This window comes from Eleutherodactylus coqui, chromosome 6 (assembly GCF_035609145.1).
Source record: "Eleutherodactylus coqui strain aEleCoq1 chromosome 6, aEleCoq1.hap1, whole genome shotgun sequence".
In the NCBI taxonomy this organism is placed as follows: Eukaryota; Metazoa; Chordata; class Amphibia; order Anura; family Eleutherodactylidae; genus Eleutherodactylus; species Eleutherodactylus coqui.
Window position 1 is genome coordinate 57,240,352 of NC_089842.1, and position 24,233 is coordinate 57,264,584.

At 44.3% G+C, this 24,233-nt stretch overlaps 1 protein-coding gene across 6 annotated transcripts in view; it reads left to right on the forward strand.

Moving 5' to 3' along the window:
• Nucleotides 1-24,233, forward strand: part of RERE (arginine-glutamic acid dipeptide repeats) — a 338,755-nt gene that overhangs the window by 243,606 nt on the left and 70,916 nt on the right. For 5 of the 6 annotated variants that reach the window (XM_066606873.1, XM_066606875.1, XM_066606872.1 and 2 more), the window contains one exon: nt 6,576-6,680. In XM_066606873.1, coding sequence (XP_066462970.1) covers nt 6,576-6,680 — 105 coding nt within the window. Of the gene's footprint in view, nt 1-6,575; nt 6,681-17,934; nt 18,124-24,233 lie in introns of those variants that run through there. The other variant, XM_066606877.1, reaches the window with a different exon arrangement.

Consider the following 24,233-nt stretch of genomic DNA (forward strand, 5'->3'; position numbering starts at 1 on the left):
TTAGATTTCCACCCTATTAGTGTCTAGGTTCTGATGTTCTAGATTACTGCTTCCCAAATTCCAGTGCTCATGATTTGAGTATATCCTATGGAGAGAACCCCCACACTAATTCTACCATATATATATTTTTCCTTTCTACATTTACATCGTTCACCATGCGGTATAATTGGCATGATAACTATACTCAGTCAGTATTACTGTGATGTTAACAAATTTGTAGTTGTTTTTTTTTTTTTACTACTTTTACCCCAAAATATGTTTTATACACTTCATGTCTAACTGTTATAGCTGTGTGTGTCATCACATTCAAGGGTTCGTACATAAGCTTTTTATTTTTCTACTGGTGGAGCTCGTAAGGGCTTATTTTTTTGTGGAACAGCTTGTAGTTTTTATTAGTATAGTATGGGGTGCATATGGCTTTTTGCTCACCCGTATTCCATTTCTGGGCGGCATGATGGAAAAAATATTAATAATTCTGGGACTATTTTTTTAGATCTCCAGCTGCCATAGCAACCCATTGGCAATTCGCATCTGAGTTGGGGAGTTGCCGATGGGATGACTGAGGGATCTCCCTTCCGTTGCAAACCACTTAGGTCCATAGTTGCTATTGACCGCAGAAACTAAGGAACTGCAACAGCCAGATTTGGATGCTCCTCTGATCTCCACTGTTAGAACCGGAGCCCCACTATCCTCGGATAATTAAGCACCGGCAGTGCCATAAACACACATATGGCAGAATGAGGATGCCTTCACACTTGCGATCGCGATATTGATGGTTTTTTTTTTAACAAGACTATCAAAAGGGCTTTCTAATGTTAAAAATGCATCACACAAACTTGCCATTTTTGTGCAATGCATTTTTAACATTAGAAAGTCCTATTGACATTTGCAGTAAAAAAAAAAACGCAGCGATGTCGCAAGTGTGAAGGCACCCTAAAGCTCCTTAGTGACATCTGTAAAAACTTGTTTGATTTTTCACTAACCGTTTTCAGGTGTTCTTCTGCTTGCTGCTTTAATAATGATATATCACAGTGGAGCTGTTGCATGCTGACAATCTACATCCCGCTTCGGTGACAATATTTTTTACATGAGTTTATAAAAACCTATGTATCATTCATACAGGCATCAGAGCTTTATGCATGATGAAACTGCATGGACAGAGGCAGAGAAAGCCGGGGAGAATCTTAAAAAGTTAAATGACTGATCAGAAGCAGACAGGGAGGCTGAGCTGCAGGGAAGTGAGTGTGTGTAATATATATACATTATGCTCACTTCCCTGCAGTTCAGCCTCCATGTCTGCTTCTGATATATCTGGAAATGTATTAGACAAGAAAGCTGTGTACCCACTGAAGGTAGTATTTAATTTTTTCTTTGGCCGGGGCGTATCTCCTATGTCCTTGCAGTGTGACACTTCAGTAGCCAAGGTCATATGAGATACATCCTCGCTTTAAATGGCTATATGCAGATAGAGCTTTGGTTGTAGTCTTGTAAAGAGCCTTGTGTGGTGCAAAGTGTTAGGGCAGCAGAAATGCAGTTCTAAGTTCTCCCTCACGACCTGAAAGTTGCGGGTTCATTCCACACGTGGTTGAGGTAGCCAGTTCAAGGTTGACTCATCCTTCCGAGGTCGGTAAAATGAATACCCAACTTGCTGGGGGGGTAAAAGATGACTGGGGAAGGCAATGGCAAACCACCCCACAAAAACAGTCTGCCAAGAAAAGGTCACGATGTGACGTCACCTGCGGAGTCAGTCATGACTCAGTGCTTGCACAAGTGGACTTTACCTTTACCTTCCTTTAAAGTTAAAGCCTGGTTTAGACACAACGATTATCGCTCAAAAGATGTCTTTTGAGCGACAATCATTGTGTGCATTTATAGGGCATTGAGATCGCTCAAATGTTGAGCGATCACTTTGCACTCCGAGCGGGGTATACAGAAGACAAGCAGGGCTGCTTGTTTTCTGTATCGAGCTGTTCTCTGCTTGGAGCGCTCAGCTCGTATACAGCTGAGTGCTCCAAACGGGGTATGCAGAAGACAAGCAGGGCCGCTTGTTTTCTGTATCGAGCTGTTCTCTGCTTGGAGCGCTCAGCTCGTATACAGCTGAGTGCTCCAAACGGGGTATGCAGAAGACAAGCAGGGCCGCTTGTCTTCTACATCCAGCTGTTCTCTGCTCAGAGCGCTCAGCTGTTATACAGCTCAGCACTCCGAGCGGGCTATGCAGAACACAACTGGACCGCAGTGTTCTTCATACTCCGCCTGTGTTCAGGAAGCGGGATAGAGTTGGAACAAGAGTATCAGCGGTATCCAGCTGTGAACTCCTGATAAGGCTGATCGTTATCTTTCAGCGACTGGTTAACGAAAACGGCACAATATCAGTGCAGTTAGACCCAACGATTATCGCTCAAGACCGCTTTGAGCGTTTTTTTTTTTGTTTTTTTTCCATGAGCGATAATCATTGTCTAACTCAGCCTTAAAATCTATCTGCAGTACAGCCTGAGATATAGTGGTTTGAATTGTAAAATTGCATATGACTGCAGTTTTCACTCCCAACTGTGTTTTTACAGACTGAATTGCTGAGCTTCGATCGTGATCTTGTTTTAAAGATTTACATTTTGGTTTTAAAGCACCAGAATTGGTGCTCCATCAGTGATATAGCTTGAGAATACAGGAAACTGAAGTTGATAGCAAATTGGTGTGAGTTGTAGGAGTAAATGTATGTTAATTTATGTGGGGTTTTATTGTTTTGTTTTTTTTAATTACTATTGTTACGTGGAGGCAGACATAGTTGTCAACAGCCCATTAAGAAAACTGCAATCAGCAGATTGCCTTCAGAAGATATATGGATATGGTGGGTTTATTATAATTTTATGTAATTTAGAATTTATCTGTACATTTCAAAATTGTGAAAAGTATTCTGGCTACTCGTGATGCGAAACATTCAAAAAACCCCAGCAGCGAGAGAGTTAAAGGGGTTAATTAACATGTTTTTCCAGTATAAAGACTGGATCTGTTGGTTTCAGATCACATATTAGATAGGTTCTATTAGAAATTGAAATTTATATTTGCAGGTTTCTTGGAACATCAGCTTGGATCGAACATAGAGATGAGTGTGTGTCTCTGGAATTATTATCCTGAGCCATGACATTAAGTAGTCACTAACTTTTCAAACAACTTGTGTTTAGGTGATAAATGGAAAAAGTGAAAATTCCTTTATTTACTTAAACTTTCATTTTTGTGCTGGAAAAAAATCATTTTAAAGTGCTAATGACTACAGGGTCTCCTTGCCTTCTTCTTTGCTGTCCACTGCCTTTTGTCAAGTGGCGTTTGTCTCAAGTAACAGTGACCCCAAGATGAAATTCAGGAAATATGGGGGTCAGTGGTGTTTCATGCTCCCCGTAGAGAAGAATGGAGAGTTGCAGAGAAAAAGAAACAGGCGCTCTCCCAAACTTGACTGCTACTGGATTCACAACCACACTGCTCAGTACTGCTGTATAATGTCCTCCATGATGCTACTATTTTCATGTCTGTGCGCTACCGGGAGATATGGGAGCAGAGACTTGCTTTTGTTCCTCAATATGCCATAAATAGATTGCATAGTAGCAGTGTCCACACACCAACTCAAGGAAGACTAGATATGGAATCATCTTGCAGGGAGAACTGGTAAAAAATGTAGGACATAAGTCATGTAACTGTCAGGAAGGTTATTCCTGATGTACACACTGCAGCATATTCTGAGAAGTCTGGTACCCTTTAAAGCTAAACTCCAATAAAAATGAAATTCCTAATTAATTATGCCCTGATTGCAATGTACAGAGCTGCAGAGAATTCTAAATTCCCTTTGCTTGACGTAGAAACACTTCACCAGACACAGTCTTCACTCACGTAGATTCTGCTTGACATGTCTGCAAGGTGTGTGGAGAATCTTTTGGATGGTTGCTGTAGGTGAAGTGTAATTCCAATACCAAACTTACATTAGGGAATGTCTATCCTGTTTCCTGATAATTCAAGTGGACTTTTGCACTTTCTTTTCTTTTTTAATAAATGTTTTTGGAAATGAAGACTTTTTGTAATTTTGGTTTTCGTTAAGAAAAAAATTCTGATTGTTTGATTTCTACGCTCATATTGTTTTCCAAGGCAGTACAGACTGGAGGATTGAAATTTTAGCAAATTCTGTCAGAGTAAATGAACGGGATGTATTTCAGCTCCTCTGCTAGCCTGCTCCCCTGTTGTGAATGTGCATTCACTGCCTTTCCACTGAGCTATTACAGAGGGCTGTATGACAGTGCTGGGGATGGTGGAGGAGATCAGGAGGACAGAGAGCAGAGAAAGCTACTGTTTTGAAAGGCTGAAATTCACACCCGAGTGAATTTTCTACTCTTATCAGCAGTGAGATGTAAGGGACCAGCAGCTACTCAGAGAGGTCGGGGAGATAGCTGTATAGTGTTGAATCGGTATAGTTATGCTACCTATTCTCTAAAGGCTCATTTACACGTAAAAACAATCTTTTAAACGATTGACAGTTCTAGCAATTGTTTTGCATAAACTGCTAATGGACACTAATGTTCATTAGCAGTTTATTACCTTCATTTGCGTGTAAATGAGCCTCTAGCAGCTGTTTGCAAATCCCATGTGGTCTGGACTTTGCACTCAGCTGCATTGTCTTTGCACAGGCTACTAGCTTAATACAATGTAATCAGCTGCTACTGTGGAGAACACAGCATGCAGTCCCTGCTGTCTTTCTCCGGCTGAACGATAGATTTTATGCTCACCTAAAAATCATCGTTCAGCCGAAGAATGAAAAATGGGAGCCTTTCCACTTAACGATTATCACTCAAAAGCCATTGTTTTAATGAATTTTGAGCAAAAATCGTTGCGTGTAAATGGGCTTAAAGGGGTGGTCTCGCGAAACCAAGTGGGGTTATACACTTCCGTATGGCCATATTAATGCACTTTGTAATATACATCGTGCATTAAATATGAGCCATACAGAAGTTATTCCACTTACCTGCTCCGTTGCTAGCGTCCTCGTCTCCATGGTTCCGTCTAAATTCGCCGGCAGCTTGCTTTTTTAGACGCGCTTGCGCAGTCCGGTCTTCTCATTCAGCACGAGCCGCTTCAGTGTGCTCCCCGCTACAGCTCTTCTGCGCATGCGCAGACGAGCTGTCACTGCTCGGGAGCGCGCTGGAGCGGCCATTCTGTACCTTCCTCTGTTAGAGGAAGGTGCAGAGCTGCCGAGCCTCCGGAGAAGCCGCCCAGCTGTCCCGCCGTCCAGCTGTCCTGGTAAGTGATGGGCCGGGGGGGCTGCCGCTGCGATGGGGGGGGGGGGGCTGTCGCTGCGCCGGGGGAACTAGCGCTAGGCCGGGGGGGCTGCCGCTGCGATGGGGGGGGCTGTCGCTAGGCCGGGGGGGCTGCCGCTGCGATGGGGGGGGCTGTCGCTAGGCCGGGGGGCTGCCGCTGCGCCGGGGGAACTAGCGCTAGGCCGGGGGGGCTGTCGCTAGGCCGGGGGGGCTGCCGCTGCGCCGGGGGAACTAGCGCTAGGCCGGGGGGGCTGCCGCTAGGCCGGGGGGGGCTGCCGCTGCGCCGGGGGAACTAGCGCTGGGCCGGGGGGGGGGGGGGCTGTCGCTGGGCCGGGAGGGCTGTGATGGGGGGGGGGGGGGCTGCGCCGGTTACCTTGTGCCTGGCGGTGGGTGACAGGTCGGCGGTGTTCACTCCAGGGGTCCGGTCGGCGGCTGCGGGGCGTCTGGTTGCCATGGAGACACAGCTGGTAGCGTCTCGGGAGCGCGCACGTCGGGCTACAGCAAGCGATGCGAAAAGAGCTGGCGGCCATCTTGGGAAAAAGTTTTATAAGTTGCTGGAACGGTAAGTAGAAACCAGCTAGGAAAGTAATTTACAGGGGTAATTAGTAATGTATGTTTAATTAGGGGGACTGGGCAAAAAAAAAAATTCACTGCTTCCTCGAGACATCTCCTTTAAGAGAGGAGGGAGAATTGAGCTTGTGTGTGTTCATGATAGAGACCCAGCTGATCAGTGCTGAACACACCTAGCTGGAAACTTGAATGTAGGAGAGCCTGGAAACCAAGTTCGAGCCTTTCTAAATCCATGAGAAGGAAAACTCAATGCAAAAACACAGATAAGTCCATTTTATATAGTCCAATTTGCATTGATTTTTCAAGCCCAAACATTTCCATAGCTTTTAATGTTGGAGTTTCACTTAAAACCTTTAACATTGTGCATTCTTTACATGATTCTGTTACCCCTTTTTTATAAAGAGCCGTTATATTCTAATTAGAATCCTCTTCCTTTCTATGTACGACAGCAGGAACATTTCATGTATTAGAGTCTTCTAAAGTGTTGATATTAAATGAGCACTCTGAGCCAAATGTATATGCTGTTAAGCCTAGTGTATAGCTTGATGTTAGCAGTGCATAAAACAGGGATTCAAAGATAAGCAAAGAGCGAATCCCTTTGTCATGCTTCGCCCCCTCGAGCTTTGCAATAGGCATAACACAGGGCATCTGTTTTGCCTGGAGTGAAGAATTCCGCATAATAAACTTTAATAATTTAATATATTTTTACAGGGGCAAGTGCAACATCTCCCATTTCTCAGACATATTTGCTGCTCGGGAATTTAAAGCCAGGATAGACTCCTTCTTCTACATCCTGGGGTACAATCCAGAGACCAGGTAAGTCCTCCATGATCAGACGATCTTCACATTCAGTTGCTTACATTACTTCATGTTTCCACATATGTTCTGTTTTCCATAGCACAGTTCATGCTGGAGAAGGAAGAGCAGATTCTGTCCATTTGGCTACAGAGCTGAGTAGGAGTTAAATGTCATTACGTGACATTTGTTATGCTGTTCTTGGCCACATGGTTTCTTTATGTCATTCACAGCAAGAATTAATAAAATGCCAATGACTACAGTGCTGGGAATGAAGATTAACACAACTTTGTTTTTGTGTGCTTGGTCCATGTCAGAGTTAACAGGTTTCTGGTGATCTCTGTACCTGGATCAGTGTAAATGTCCATGTACTATGAAATCTGGTTTCGTCCACAGAAGGTTTTCGATGCAGGAATATGCTCTTGATTAGTAGGATGCTTATTGACCCCCGAATGCCAGCATGGACAATCAGGTCTTGTGCTTTTGATAAGTTTGCCTTTTTATTTAACGTTTCACAAATAAATGTTCTTTCTAGGCGGTTTCAGTAGCGGTGGCCATATGAGCAACTCATTTTTTGTGCAGTATGACCAATCCTTGGCTTTATGCGGTTACGGTTGGCTGCAGTCGTTGAAAACTCTGCATCGCTCAGAAGATTTAAAAGATGTCATTCAATCTCACTGTTGACCATAATCGTGAGATACATTTTAGCAGTTTGACTACTGAATGATTTGATATATGGGGCGCACTGGTGGGTTTCTTAGTGGTATAAAAGGGTTGTCTCATAAGCTGAATTTGTATTTCATGGACCACCATTTGCCTAAATGACTGCCATGGAATACTACCTTTCTCCTGCAGCTGTTACAGAAAAACATACATATGGACGAGACTAGCTTTATGTCATAGACTATACCTGTATGAAAGACGGGGAAAAGGCAGAAGGCGGACGTGTCTGTTTATGGTAACTTTCCACTGCTGCTGTATCATGCCAGCCAGAAATATACCAGTTCTCTGCCCTGGCTTGCTGGCATCATTGTAGAGATTTGTGAGCTCAATTTGGCATCTTCAAGGCTTGGTCACTCCCTTGTGAAATTGGGTTTTCCCACTACATTTTATTTGTGGGCACCAGAACATTTAGAAAATGGAGGATTTTTTAGAAAGGCACGTAGAACATTTGAAGCATTTGTGTAATGATTGTACCCAATTGTACTACTTTGCTCTTCCTAAAAGGAGAATTCACTTTCAGACGAACAGTTTAGAATTAATATTAAAGGCTGTGGATACCTCTGGGGGAAATAGTTTATTCACTTAAATATGTGTTTTGGGCTGACAATTATTTTTGCCATAGGGTTTAATTAAAAATGTTGCCGTTTGTCTTCTGCAGCTTCTCCATATCAGTGTATATAGATGCTGCAGTCTAAATCTCAATGAGTCTGGCCGTGTGCTTGACTGATGGCTTAAAGGGGTTGTCCCGCGGCAGCAAGTGGGTCTATACACTTCTGTATGGCCATATTAATGCACTTTGTAATATACATTGTGCATTCATTATGAGCCATACAGAAGTTATAAAAAGTTTTTTACTTACCTGCTCCGTTGCTAGCGTCCTCGTCTCCATGGTGCCGACTAATTTTCGCCCTCCGATGGCCAAATTAGCCGCGCTTGCGCAGTCCGGGTCTTCTGCTTTCTTCTATGGAGCCTTTCGTGCAGGATGCCGGCTCCGTGTAGCTCCGCCCCGTCACGTGCCGATTCCAGCCAATCAGGAGGCTGGAATCGGCAATGGACCGCACAGAAGAGCTGCGGTCCACGGAGGAAGAGGATTCCGGCGGCCATCTTCACAGGTAAGTATAGAAGTCACCGGAGCGCGGGGATTAAGGTAAGCGCTCCGGTAAGCTTTCTGTACGTCCCTGCATCGGGGTTGTCTCGCGCCGAACGGGGGGGGGGGTTGAAAAAAAAAAAAACCCGTTTCGGCGCGGGACAACCCCTTTAAGTTCCCTCTGTTCTCTCCTCTCCTGCACTCTTTATCAGCTGTGGCGTTCATAAACTAGGTAATAAGAACAGGCAGAAGAGGGGCGAGCAAAGGGAAACAAAGCAATCGGCTTCACTGACTGATCTCCTATTGAGACTTAGGGCGCCCACCCACTGGCGTTTGCGATTTCCGTGCGTGAAAAACGCAGCGTTTTTGGCGCGTTTTTCGCGGCATTTTCGCGCCTTTTCCGGTAATTTCCATTGACATTCATGGGTGCATTAAGAGAAAAATAAGGACACATATGCAACTGACAGTTCCTATGTTAAAAATTGCAACGGACCGAAAAAAAAACACGCCAGTGGACAGGAACACATTCTATACTAATTGCTCTTGAGAAAAAACGCAAAGGAAAAAAAATCGCCAGTGGGTGGGCGCCCTTAAACTGCAGTTTTCATATATACTCATATGTAGAAGCTGCAGATGGTGCAACGCTTTTAATCAAATACTATTGCAAAAATTATTGTCAGCCCAAAATACATGCGTTTAAATGAAAAAAGAAATATGGCTCCCCCATTAGCATCCGGAACCTTTAAAGTCTAATGTTGAGTAACTTCAGGAAACCTGTTTCAGGATTAGTTAATCACCTTTGTTGCCAGTTTAAACAAAATTGTTTACAGCGACCCTGGACAAATAAAGATGGCGGCACCGCTGCTCTGAATACCTGGTGCACAATGTGCGTTACCCTACACCCTGCTTGCATTGTCCACTGCTGAAAAGTCAAAGCCACAGCCAATGTCTTAGGGCTCATTCACACGACCGCGATTTCACCACGTATTACGCACACGATGCATGGCCGTGTGATACGCGGTGAATGGAGTCAATTAAAGTACATGGATTTTCATTGATCCATTCAAATTAGCTTGTAAATAGAGATGAGCGAACGTACTCGGATAGGCACTACTCGTCCGAGTAATGTGCCTTATCCGAGTACCGCTGTGTTCGTGCTGAAAGATTCGGGGCGCTCTGCTGCTGACAGGTGAGTCGCAGCGGGGAGCGGGGCAGAGCGGGCGGGAGAGAAGGAGAGAAAGATCTCCCCTCCGTTCCTCCCCGCTCTCCCCTGCAGCTCCCCGCTCCGCAGCGCGTCCCGAATCTTTCAGCACGAGTACAGCGGTACTCGGATAAGGCACATTACTCGGACGAGTAGTGCCTATCCGAGTACGTTCGCTCATCTCTACTTGTAAACAGACATGAAAAAGATTACAGCCTGCTCTATTTCACTACGTAACACACTGGGACAGCCCTGTACTTTTCTATGGGTGGCGTATAAAACGCTGTCCATACGCAATATATTATATTTGTGTGACAATACATACACTACACCGCTATCAGACAGAGCGGGTAAATGAAAATAGAGATGTCACACTGTGCGCGACAGCGTGCATAAGATACGCTGTAATGCGCAGTGTATCCGCTGCCATACACTGAGATAGACGGCTCACACAGGCCAGTGAAACTCTGCGTGATCCATGCAGCTTTTTACGCACACGGTCATGTGAATGAGCCCTTAGACTATGATGCATACTAATGCAATGTCTACATCAGGTAGTCGGAGAAGTAGCGCAGTCACCTTTGTCTAGAATCGGAGCCTCGCTTTAAGAATTGAAGTACCTTGTTAGCAGAAAATAGGATTGTGTAACACATTAGAGGCTCCAGTAACTGTCAGGTCTGCAGAGGAACTACTTATACATATGTTATTGCTTCATCTATATAGTGTTACAGGGTGGAGGGGCCGCCTATTGGATACTCCTGCACTGACTTACTACACTGATGTGTATTTTTTGACATTCAAGTGGATAAAAACTTTGCCTTAAGAGCTTGAGAAAATGTTCCAGTACCACATCTGACGTATATGCCAGAAACGGCTATTAGGGAGTTACAAAACTTAACTTTTTTTGAGAGAGAGTTTCTGAAGTTTTGACAGAGTAATTTTATTCTGCGTTCCACGGAAACCTTACCAGCAGCCACAGACACCACTCTTTACTCAGCAGAGCAATGACAGGGAATTTACTTGTCGCCGTTACTTGCTCCCACAGCTAGAGGGAGTGATTTCAGTTTTATTGGGTAAGTGCGGATTGAAAGTAATGAACTCTGTTTAATCCCGAGACGATGCTTATACGTGTACAGTTTACAGTTTAATAGTTATATTTTTCTCCATCATTTGGCGGGAATTCAAAGTGCATTTTATATAAAAATTTGTGATCTTTTTGTTTTAAAAGTCTCTTGTTATTTTTGGATACCTAATCCATTCTACTTGTTTAAGCATTTAAAGGTTTTTTTTCCTGTGAAAATACTATTGATGACCTATCATCAGGTCATCAATAGTTGATTGGCTGGGGTCCGTCGCTCGGGACCCCGACCCATCAGCTGTGCGGGCGCATGGTGTCCGCGCTGCAATAAACAGAGGTCGAAGCTGAAGCCTGCACACCGACCTCTCTGTAGTGGCCGGCGCCTGTAACTGCAGGCATAGCTCTCATTGAAATCAATGGGGTCATCAATAGTATTTCCATGGAAAAACCTTTTAACTACATTATGGGGCTCAAATGTTGAGGGGATGGTGAGACCGGAGAGCTGAGCTTCATACTCACCAGGCGCCCCCTATAGCACTTTGTTCCCGGGAGGTCAGAGTGCACCAATAGGTTGACTCTTTGATATTTTCCATAGACATCAATGGACTCCCACTCCCTCCCACCCCTTGGACTTCCCATCCTCTCGCTTTTGAGCTCCGTAACATAATATATGACCGTATCCATTTAAGGATCCGTCCATATGCATAGCATATACACGGCAGTATATTACAGTACGAATAAAGAGGATGGGACAAATGGATGTTACATAAAATCCGACAAATACTGAAAAATCCTCAGCCGATTTTCCGCTGTAGAAATAAATGTCCCGTGTTGACGTACCCTGAATGTTGGAGCCTTGTAACTCCAAGTGTACAAACCGCTCACTATTTATGCCTCAATATGTGATTGTATGTGACATTACTGATACCAAATCTGCCTGACTGTGTTCTAAATTCCTATGGAAATATGATTGTTGATTGTGTAATATTTTTACTTACTGTTCGTGTTCCAATTCCTGGAATTTCTACTAGTAAATTCTTACTTAAAGCAGGGCTCCGGACAAAAAAAAGTACATTTATATGCCGCAAGGAAAAACTCTCCAGAGGGACAAATGTGTGATTATAAAATATTACTACTTGTATCACTGTAAAACCACAGATAAAACTTCTCCTTGAAGTACAAAGATGCAATAATCTGCTATCACTAGTATATAAATGGCCGACCTTATTACTGCAGATCAGAGTCTCCCATGAAAAAGCACAGGACACGCTACTAAACTATGTATTAAGTTCCCCTGACATGTTTTACCTCTATGCAAATAAGGTAGATGGAATAATACCTCCACAGTGCCACCTATTGGAAGGCAGCATTCCTTCACGCCAAAGTTAGACTCTTTATACAAGCCTTGTAACAATGACTGGGAATTAAAAGCAATTCACAGTCATGGTTATAAGGCTTGTATAAAGAGTCTAACTTTGGCTTGAAGGAATGCTGCCTTCCAATAGGTGGCACTGTGGAGGTAGTATTCCATCTCCCTTATTTGCATATTGCCCAGAGTAGCATGAATAGCCTTTTTGAGTCTCCTCAATCATAGTCTATGTGCTCTCCCTGAGGAGAAAATATAGCGTTTCTTACCTCTATGCGGCATCCTCAAAGGGTTTGGGCTCAGAAATTTTGAGGCACTAAATAAAAAAACAAAACCTACAGTTCCCCCACACAATACAATCACCTACTCACCCCACACACAATATAATTGCCTACATTGTGTCGTCGTCCCCGCTGTCCCCTCCATTGTATGATTACCTACAGGCCTCCGCGTACACAATATCATTACCTAATGCCCCCCACCCCATATTCACCATATATATTTACCTATGGTCTCCCCCATACACAGTATAATTACTTGTCTCATCCCCCCTCAGACGCAGTATAACTGCCTACAGTCTCCTTCCACTACCACTCTCAATAATTACATACAGCCACATCGTTCCCTCTCCCTTCATCCATATACAAGCGGCTTGTCAAATCCATCCCCCATCCATGTACGAGCAGCTCATCTCCCCACATGGGTAGGCAATCTATTTGTCTGTCTGTGTCTTTCCTTTTCTGTCCACCATGAGCATGCTACTTATTATATCTTGGCAGATGCTGCTGAAAAGTCCCAAAACCCAGAAACCGAACTAATGAGGTGCCCTCAGCTCCTGGTGGGCAGCGTTGGTGTCAGGGAGCGGGCCAACTAGCAAATGTCTTCGATATATACCGAAGAAAAAATATTTAAATTCAAACAGCAGAGCTAGCCACAAATGGTGACAAGACTGAAAAATCTTGTCGCCATTTGCAAAATCCTAGGTGCATCGATCACCATTTTGGTTACCATCTGGAGCCCTGAAAGAGTTGGATTGAAAAAGATATGAATGTCACGTTCTGTGACAATCTCCTTCAACCTTCATTATTTCTGTGGTGAGTTTTCAGTGCAGCTTCCAGTGGTCACCCAAACACTTACCCTGCAGTTTCCCTGTATGACACTTGTTGCAAATGTCTTATATGACAGCTTGGTATGTGGTTATTACTTTCTATAGCAAAGTTTCACTTGTATTTTGGCCTTCATAAGTCTTCCTTGGGCCAGATTGCAGGCTTGCATTGTATAGCTTATAGCATTATATGGTACAGACTTAATGGGTGAAAAAGGAATGAAGTGCAGTGCCCTGAGATCCCAATACTACAAAAAAAAACAAACAAAAAACCTATATAAACTAAATGATCCGGCGCTGTCCGGTAGTAAGTGGTAGTGATATGGTTCTGTCCAGTAGTAACTGGTAGTGATACGGCTCTGTCCGGTAGTAGCTGGTAGTGATATGTCTCTGTCCGGTAGTAAGTGGTAGTGATATGGTTCTGTCCAGTAGTAACTGGTAGTAAGAGGCTCTGTCCAGTAGTAACTGGTAGTGATACGGCTCAGTCCGGTAGTAGCTGGTAGTGATATGGTTCTTTCCAGTAGTAACTGGTAGTAAGAGGCTCTGTCCAGTAGTAACTGGTAGTGATACGGCTCTGTCCGGTAGTAACTGGTAGTGATACGGCTCTGTCCGGTAGTAACTGGTAGTGATAGGGCTCTGTCCGGTAGTCACTGGTAGTGATAGGGCTCTGTCCGGTAGTAACTGGTAGTGATACGGCTCTGTCCGGTAGCAACTGGTAGTGATACGGCTCTGTCCGGTAGCAACTGGTAGTGATACGGCTCTGTCCGGTAGTAACTGGTAGTGATACGGCTCTGTCCTGTAGTAACTGGTAGTGATACGGCTCTGTCCGGTAGTAGCTGGTAGTGATATGTCTCTGTCCGGTAGTAAGTGGTAGTGATATGGTTCTGTCCGGTAGTAACTGGTAGTAAGAGGCTCTGTCCAGTAGTAACTGGTAGTGATACGGCTCAGTCCGGTAGTAGCTGGTAGTGATATGGCTCTGTCCGGTAGTAAGTGGTAGTGATATGGTTCTTTCCAGTAGTAACTGGTAGTAAGAGGCTCTGTCCAGTAGTAACTGGTAGTGATACGGCTCTGTCCGGTAGTAACTGGTAGTGATACGGCTCTGTCCGGTAGTAACTGGTAGTGATAGGGCTCTGTCCGGTAGTCACTGGTAGTGATAGGGCTCTGTCCGGTAGTAACTGGTAGTGATAGGGCTCTGTCCGGTAGTCACTGGTAGTGATAGGGCTCTGTCCGGTAGTCACTGGTAGTGATAGGGCTCTGTCCGGTAGTAACTGGTAGTGATAGGGCTCTGTCCGGTAGTAACTGGTAGTGATAGGGCTCTGTCCGGTAGTAACTGGTAGTGATAGGGCTCTGTCCGGTAGTAACTGGTAGTGATAGGGCTCTGTCCGGTAGTAACTGGTAGTGATAGGGCTCTGTCCGGTAGTAACTGGTAGTGATAGGGCTCTGTCCGGTAGTAACTGGTAGTGATAGGGCTCTGTCCGGTAGTAACTGGTAGTGATAGGGCTCTGTCCGGTAGTAACTGGTAGTGATAGGGCTCTGTCCGGTAGTAACTGGTAGTGATAGGGCTCTGTCCGGTAGTAACTGGTAGTGATAGGGCTCTGTCCGGTAGTAACTGGTAGTGATACGGCGCTGTCCGGTAGTAACTGGTAGTGATACGGCGCTGTCCGGTAGTAACTGGTAGTGATACGGCTCTGTCCGGTAGTAACTGGTAGTGATACGGCTCTGTCCGGTAGTAACTGGTAGTGATACGGCTCTGTCCGGTAGTAACTGGTAGTGATACGGCTCTGTCCGGTAGTAGCTGGTAGTGATATGGCTCTGTCCGGTAGTAAGTGGTAGTGATATGGTTCTTTCCAGTAGTAACTGGTAGTAAGAGGCTCTGTCCAGTAGTAACTGGTAGTGATACGGCTCTGTCCTGTAGTAACTGGTAGTGATACGTCTCTGTCCGGTAGTAACTGGTAGTGATACGGCTCTGTCCGGTAGTAACTGGTAGTGATAGGGCTCTGTCCGGTAGTCACTGGTAGTGATAGGGCTCTGTCCGGTAGTAACTGGTAGTGATAGGGCTCTGTCCGGTAGTCACTGGTAGTGATAGGGCTCTGTCCGGTAGTCACTGGTAGTGATAGGGCTCTGTCCGGTAGTCACTGGTAGTGATAGGGCTCTGTCCGGTAGTCACTGGTAGTGATAGGGCTCTGTCCGGTAGTCACTGGTAGTGATAGGGCTCTGTCCGGTAGTAACTGGTAGTGATAGGGCTCTGTCCGGTAGTAACTGGTAGTGATAGGGCTCTGTCCGGTAGTAACTGGTAGTGATAGGGCTCTGTCCGGTAGTAACTGGTAGTGATAGGGCTCTGTCCGGTAGTAACTGGTAGTGATAGGGCTCTGTCCGGTAGTAACTGGTAGTGATAGGGCTCTGTCCGGTAGTAACTGGTAGTGATACGGCTCTGTCCGGTAGTAACTGGTAGTGATACGGCTCTGTCCGGTAGTAACTGGTAGTGATACGGCTCTGTCCGGTAGTAACTGGTAGTGATACGGCTCTGTCCGGTAGTAACTGGTAGTGATACGGCTCTGTCCGGTAGTAACTGGTAGTGATACGGCTCTGTCCGGTAGTAACTGGTAGTGATAGGGCGCTGTCCGGTAGTAACTGGTAGTGATACGGCGCTGTCCGGTAGTAACTGGTAGTGATACGGCGCTGTCCGGTAGTAACTGGTAGTGATACGGCGCTGTCCGGTAGTAACTGGTAGTGATACGGCGCTGTCCGGTAGTAACTGGTAGTGATACGGCGCTGTCCGGTAGTAACTGGTAGTGATACGGCGCTGTCCGGTAGTAACTGGTAGTGATACGGCGCTGTCCGGTAGTAACTGGTAGTGATACGGCGCTGTCCGGTAGTAACTGGTAGTGATACGGCGCTGTCCGGTAGTAACTGGTAGTGATACGGCGCTGTCCGGTAGTAACTGGTAGTGATACGGCGCTGTCCGGTAGTAACTGGTAGTGATACGGCGCTGTCCGGTAGTAACTGGTAGTGATACGGCGCTGTCCGGTAGTAACTGGTAGTGATACGGCGCTGTCCGGTAGTAACTGGTAGTGATACGGCGCTGTCCGGTAGTAACTGGTAGTGATACGGCGCTGTCCGGTAGTAACTGGTAGTGATAGGGCGCTGTCCGGTAGTAACTGGTAGTGATAGGGCGCTGTCCGGTAGTAACTGGTAGTGATAGGGCGCTGTCCGGTAGTAACTGGTAGTGATAGGGCGCTGTCCGGTAGTAACTGGTAGTGATAGGGCGCTGTCCGGTAGTAACTGGTAGTGATAGGGCGCTGTCCGGTAGTAACTGGTAGTGATAGGGCGCTGTCCGGTAGTTACTGGTAGTGATAGGGCGCTGTCCGGTAGTAACTGGTAGTGATAGGGCGCTGTCCGGTAGTTACTGGTAGTGATAGGGCGCTGTCCGGTAGTTACTGGTAGTGATAGGGCGCTGTCCGGTAGTAACTGGTAGTGATATGGCGCTGTCCGGTAGTAACTGGTAGTGATATGGCGCTGTCCGGTAGTAACTGGTAGTGATATGGTTTGTCCTTGATTCCAAGTTTTGGTAATAAGACCTTCATGATGTCACTACTGCAGAATATCTTGAGCACCACATGTAGATTCTTGAGCTGTTGGTCGGGGATCACCTGAAGTCTTGCAGTGGAAAAATAGCAATACATTTAAAGGGAATGTATCACCTACTTTTTTGGCTAATTAAAACCAGAAGATGAAACCTGTTTCACTTTCTAATATTTTTATCTTCTGATTTCTTTTTTTTATTCTGATATCATGACTATAAGGACTATAAGATGCAGGTCATCTTCCCTGTGATGCAGTTACTGATTTAGATATATTCTTTACAGCAGTCTTGTGGGTCATAGACACAGTGTGTTAACCCATTGACTTCTGTGTTCTATGCATGTGCTAAGTTCATTGTGCACAGAGGAGGAGGAGGTGAGCTGTGACTTCCTCTACTGTGAATGGTCGATCCTGTGTCTATTTATAGGTGTTAGCTTTCATCGTAATCCTGCCTGTGATTATAATGAGACTGCTGAAAAGTTTTCTCTACAAAACAAAGTATCAGACTATTATTAGTCTCAGTGGGAAAACTACAGGATTTTAGGATTTTTGTTAAATATAGGTCAAGACAGTAAAAATGTAAAAAAAAATAAAATTTTTTTAATATGTTTAGCATGAAAACTTTATTTATTCAATGACACTTTCCCTTTAAAACAATTATGTAAAAAAAAATGCAATTTCAGCTCTATTTTTATTATTTTTTCATTAAATCCGTCTCCTTCGTAAGTTACAGTATGGCTGTGCATGCGATCCATGATCGGATGCTGGTTGGCGCTGGTGCTGGTGCCTGTGCCATCTGGTGGAGCTCTGTGTACTAGTTGTCATCCTTACAGGGATGCAGCCGTAGGAGCCCGAGGCGCCGTTGCTCGGAGAATCCCTAGCTAGGGCCCCTGCCTTTTCTTTGCACACAGGCTTAGTATGCCAGGGAGAGGTGCTAGCACAGGCTGTGTACTCGGCTTTATTTACGGAAACAGCAGGGTTGAGATTGATTGCGTTGTAGGAAGGTCTGTGGCTAAGACAAGAAAGGAGTTGAGGGGGGGGCTGGAGGGAGGGAGTGGACCAGAAACAAGCAGGAGGGGGTCACAGCACATGCTCAGTTCCCCTAGTCTGAGGGGGGAAGTTTGCAGCGCTGTGCGTGGAGGCTGAGGTCATAGCACAAGCTCAGTGAAAGCTCTCTGAGGTCTCTGACTGCATGTGCCACCATTTTGAGTAGTTAGAGTAAGAATAAGGGTAGAGTTTAGAGCAGGAACTGCAGGCTGAGGGATCCAGGCAGAGCCAGCAGCATCTGTGCTAGTGATGGATGACCTGTTCAGCCCCTGCAGGTAGGAACATGACATCCCTGGCCTCCCGCACCGCTGCTTCTTCTCCAGGCTTGTGCAATGTTTACCATGGACTGTTTTATTAATATTGCATGTCACTGCAAGGCTGTACATGATGATTGCTGCAGCCGCGCTGCTTGTTTACCTGCGAGCAGCACATCCATGGCAGGTACGCTCTGTGCCCTATGTTCTGTGCATTTTTTTTCTCTCCCCACCATCCCCGGTTCTCCGTCTGTTCCTGCAGAGCGGCGTTAACCTCTTGCAGCCCTGACTTCGTACGGCTTCTCCGTCTTCTTGGCTTCTTTAAAGGGTTAGTAGAAGTATTCTGTCTTGCGCCGGGAGATGCTGTAGAGGCGGCACGGCTGGCTATGTGGCTCCTTTGGTGTAATGTTTTGGGCCTGCAGTGACTGTTTAGATAATGTTTTCGGGAGGGTTGGAGTTGGAGAGTCATTGGCTGCCTACAGCTGTGGGTGGAACTTTTGTCTTGATTGAGAAGTCTACGTTCCCTGGGCTAATGATGGGAATTATTATGATAATGGGCTGGAAGTTAGAAAGCAAATAATCCACCTAATCTGCAACGTCCCGCTGCTTAATCACAGCTGGTTGCATGCTGTCATTGTAACCGCGGTGTCCGTGTCCTCATCCGTGTGCGGCTTCTCTAACATTTCACTATATTTTTAAATAGCCAAGAAATTAAAATAGATGTTTGTCTGTTGTGAGGGCGTCTCCGTTTTTTTTTAAGGAGATTTATATTTTTGAAGAAATATTTCCTAAAAAATAACCAGGGTAAATATCTAAAGTGGCTTCCCAAATCCGAATAACTCGGTCCTCATTCAAAGTTTGCAAAATTTTTTTTTAAAACTGTGAACAAAGGCGGGCAGAATAATAGAAATGAAATTTGGTTGTCAGTAAAACTTTGCTGGGACGTAAGGAAGATGACCGATCATTGACGTCAGTCAAATGACTCTCAGAAGATTGGCATTAGCTGTCACATTTACCCCCCCTCCCCCCCCCTTTATTTTTATTTTTTGGTATTTGACATCACTATAGGCATTTCATAACTGACTGTTCATGTATACAGGCAAGTAAATCTGTTCAGCATATTTGTCTGATGTTTAATTGCTCTACATCTTTTTTTTATATTTTCTTGATTTTTCCTGATTATCTAGAAGTTAATATTTATAAGTTGAGATACTTCTGTAAAGATCTTCATTTTACAAGTGTGTTTGCTTACAGATTTGCTCAGATCGCTCACGGACAAAACTTCAGCAAAAAAGTTCATTGCAAAGTTCTAGCCTGTGTACTGCAATATTACTTATAATGGATAGATTTTTGGAGGATTTTACAATGAGCAATTATCTGCAAATTCCTGCCCAACTGGTAAAAATATGCTGGAGGAAATTTACTTAGACCAACGTATATAACACCAGCCTGAGTTAAGTGAAGTGTGCCAAGAGGTGCGTGTCTCTTAATAAACTGGACACATTTGTGACCAGTCAGGGTAATGAGCCAGCGTAGATTTCCACTATAAATTCCACCAGTTTCTGACAAACTAGTAAGGCCTTTCTCATGCCAGCGTATTTTACCACGTATTACGCGTTACCAATCTTTAAATTACTTTCAATTGTGCCACTCGCGCACAGCGCGTGCAACGAAGACGCGTCATGCACTAAGTTTGTGCGTATACACGCCAAGATAGTGTATGTGGATTGTCAGCACACCGCAAGTAGACAATGTTTTGCATGCGTCTGTATGCTCCAAGTTGGGGGAAATATGCGCATGGTGCACTGTATCAAAATGCTCATGTGAGAGACCTAAATCCAGTGGGCTGCGGGAGAACTCACCTTTTTACTCATCCTGCCCACTTTTAGAACTATGTTTAGCGGGGCATAGGAAAGTAAAAACAAAAATTGCACATTCTTGCGCAAGTACAATTTTGCACAAAAGAAAATGTAATTTTTAATACCATAATTATAGATTTTAGTAAATTCTCCCACTACCATTATAAATATTAGCCCTCAGGAGCTGGCATGATCAGAGGGCTCATGTACACAACATAAGCCCTCTGCGAAGGAGCATCTGTTTAGAAGCTCCACCGCAGATCCAGGCGGCTGTGGCCAGAAACCGAACGGACCCATTATAGTCAGTAAGGTTTGCTCAGTTCCATCACAAAATAGGTGAGCCATAAAATGGCAACCAGAGAAGTCTACAGGACCATACTGGTTTCAGTATCCTCCATCATATGTTGTATTATGAAATTCTTCTTAGGTGCGTTGTTTTTATCTCGTCATACACGTGGCACGCTGAGCACAAGGTACATGAGGCGTAGGGCTACTTTTATAGACCAATTTTTTAGTTGTTAAACTAAAAAAACAACAAAAATTGAAAAAAATCTGCATGGCACAATTTTTCCCCAATACGCACTATAGAAGCCTTTGGATTGTTGGAATATTACAGATTGTAAGCTGTAACGTTCCCATCTTAAAGCATATAATTATATACATTTGGACAATCTCTTTCAATTTGTTTTTTCGATTTTTCTCTTTTTAGAAGCAGCCAGAAAGTATTGAACTTTATTCTGAGAAGTGGATGTAATTAGTGGACCTGTCATGACATAAGTTGTAGTCGCCTGTAGTCACATAGCAGACCTTGTGAAATGTTCAGTAGTGAAAGAAATGTTTTGCGGGTATCGACCATCTTCATTTGCTTTTCCAACGAATGATGACCTTCTGATTCGGTATATTGGATCTGGTCGTATTGGAGCTTCTGTCCTATGCTATGTATTAATTTTTGGTATTTCCATCTATTTCAGACGACCATAGAACATTTTGGGGCAGGTTTCACACCAAAATTTACTTTTAGAAAAGTAGAATGGTTAACGCAGGTCATCAGGGAGCCCAACTACTAACGTGCGGCTCTTACTGTTTTTGCATTCAAGTTAGTTGGAGCAGACTAGCTAGGGATACACTATCTAATAGTTACGACCTTTTACATGGAGATGAAGGATTCTTGGCAACCAGTCTGTCCCAAATAACTCTGGCTTTATCTCAAGACTAAATTGACGCCGAGCTGTGGGAAGAGAAGGAAGGGGCTCGAAGACTTGTCATTTTATTATTGAATGTTCTGTGAGCAAATTTAGGTCTGGAATGAAAAATTTACAAGTCTGATAACAAAAAAATTTCGTAGGAGTAGAAATTTCATTAGGGAGTTCAATGGAAGAGAGAAAAAAACACAATCAAGAAGTTACCACGTCCAGAAATCTGCTGATTGACTATTTGAATTTGTCTGGCCTTGATTAAAGGGGTTTTCATGGCCTGCTAAGATATTGATGACTTGCGCTCAGTATAGGTTATCCATATTAGATTGGTGGGGATCTCGAGCAGGAGATCTTCACCAATCAGCTGTTTCAAGAGGTCTGTGACGTCATGTTCATTGGCCCAAGACCAGCTCAGTGGCATTCAAGTGAGTGGGATTGAGCTGCTATACCATGCACAGCTATCAAATGTGCCGTCCAGTTTCTCGTATGCAGTAAAGTAGCTATGGCGCTGCTCAGACAACTGGTTGGTGGGGGTCCTGAGTGGCGGACCCCACTGATCTGATATTGATCACTTGTCCTGAGGATAGGTCCTTTTAGACCTCCCAGTTATCAGGCTGAGATGTTTTTCTGGACACTTAAGGTGCATTTAGACACAAAGATGATCGCTCAAAAGATGACTTTTGAGCGATTATTTTGCATATTCTACTAATTGGTACTAATGCCTATTAGTACCAATTAGTAGCGTGTGAGCCGATGGGAGCTGAATTTATTAAGAGGACCACCCGCTATTCTCTGAATAAATTCTTTGTTCTGCCAGCGGGGCTGACAGCTGAGACAATGTAATCAGCTGTTATCAGCGGTCCCCGGGCAGAGCACAGCATGCGGGCCGTCTTATTAGCTGTTCTGCTGAATTTCGATTTCAAGCCGAATTGAAGAACCGTCGTTCGACAGAAAACTGAAAGATCGGCACATTTTGACGCAACGATTATCACTGAAATGACTCTAGGACCCTGTAAAAGGACTAATGCTCCTAATTACAATAGTTCGTTTCCATAAGACGAATCTCAGTCTGAAAGAAAATTAAATGAGTCCTGATCGACATCGGCACTCGTTACATCAGGCCACGGATCTTGTTCATGTTAAAGGACCATTAGTCCTTGAAAAAAGCTTTTTAGGGGCTTATTTACACCTGCGAGAATCTCACGGGAGTTTGGTGTGATGCGAGACGTGCAAAACTCACATGAAAATGAAATCCATTGCTGGGAGGGAAAAAAAAAATCGCGTTTCATCTTTGGGTTTTCCGCAGACTGTCTTGCCCATTGTTTCCAATGCAACCTTTAAAGACATTGCATGGTACCCGCGTGCCGTGCAATGTGCATGCGAGTGCGATGTGAAGTTTCCCATTGAAGTTAATGGGAAACACTTGCGATCTGTTGACGCATGTGAAACACGTGCCTGAGGATTGCTAAACGCACATTGGCAAGCACGATATCTCGGCCCGATATTGCTCTTTTCAAGACTAGACTTTATTCATCCTAAAATAAAGTTTCTTAGATGAAGAATGATCACATATATCAGTTATTCTGTTGTTAGGGATGTGGAATCTGTAAGTCAGCTTCTACCTCCTTTTTTCCCCCCACTTTTTTGCTCCAACTCCAAATTTTTTGTAAATGGCGCAAATATAATAATTAGTAATATATTTGCTGCAGTAAAATAGTAAACTTAATATATGATACAATTTCTCCAAAAGACCAGCTGTTTGAGGAGACACCCCTGTTATCCAGACTAGATATCTTGTCACTGATTTTCAGTTCCACCACATCATGGTAAATTCTAATCCATTTGATGAATCCGTCTTTTTATCCAGTGACCTATAATGGACACGTTTTTTTTCTTTAGCAGTTTTCAACTTGTCTCTGAGGACTTTCTTGAACAAGTTAGGCTGGCTGTCCACGGGCAAGTTGTCATTGCGAGAGCAGCGATAAATCGATCGCGGACCTCGCACAACACACCTTCCATTGGCTAGCTATGTAAAGCGCAGCCCGACGTCCACGAGCGGAGAATCATAGCGATTCTCCGCTCGCAGGATTGAAATCGTGGCATGCTGCGATTTGCCGCTATCAGCCTATCTCATAGACAGGCTCACCACGGAAACCTGTCAGTTCTCCCCCCTGCTCCCCTGTGATATTCTGCCTTGGCAGTGGACAGGCAGCCTTTTCTTAAGCCAATAAAAAGCTATTGTTTTCTTATCTCAACACAACAAAACCCATTGTAAAGTAATTAAAGGGTAAACAAACTGTGGCACAGCGAGTTATCATAGAGCATTACAAATAATGTTACACTCTGCTGCATCTGTAGTCTTGCGTAGCTTTTTACTGTTCCATTTGGACCGTTGTGGAGAATAAAAGGGCATATGAAACTATTTAAAATAAACCAATGGCCCATAGCAACCAATCACAGTGCATTCTTCATTTTGTAAGAGCAATATAGGAAATAAGTGTTTTGTTGTCATTGGTTGCTCTGGGTGGTATTATTGTATTATGTCTCCACTGGAAGTTAGGGGTAATACCGCTCTGGGCAACACAGTTTTTCTATTAGACAGTTTCATAAATCTCCCCAAAGTTTTATTTTTCCCCCTCTTTTTTTTTGTTTCTACAGTTATACACTGGTCACTTTATTAGTGATCCCATCTAGTACCGAGGTGGATCTCTTTATTATTTAGAACGACAGCAATTCATTGTGGTATAGTTTTCATGAGCTGATGAAATCATTCTGCAGTAATACTGGCCCATGCGGACAGGAAGCTTCTTGTAATTGCTGCAGATTAGATGGCGGTACTGACCTGTTCTAAAAGGGAAGGGATCATCAATTCATGCTGGTTGTGCCAAATTCTGACCCTCCCATCTGCACGGGGCCACAGATATGTGGATTCATTTGACCGTGTCATGTTTTTCCACTTGTCAGGGATCCGTTTTTCTGCTCTTTTGCTCACTGGAGTCTTTCTATTTCTCTTACAATGGAGCTGGGGCTTGTCTTCTGCTGTTCTAGCCCATCCATATTAAAGAATGATGATTTG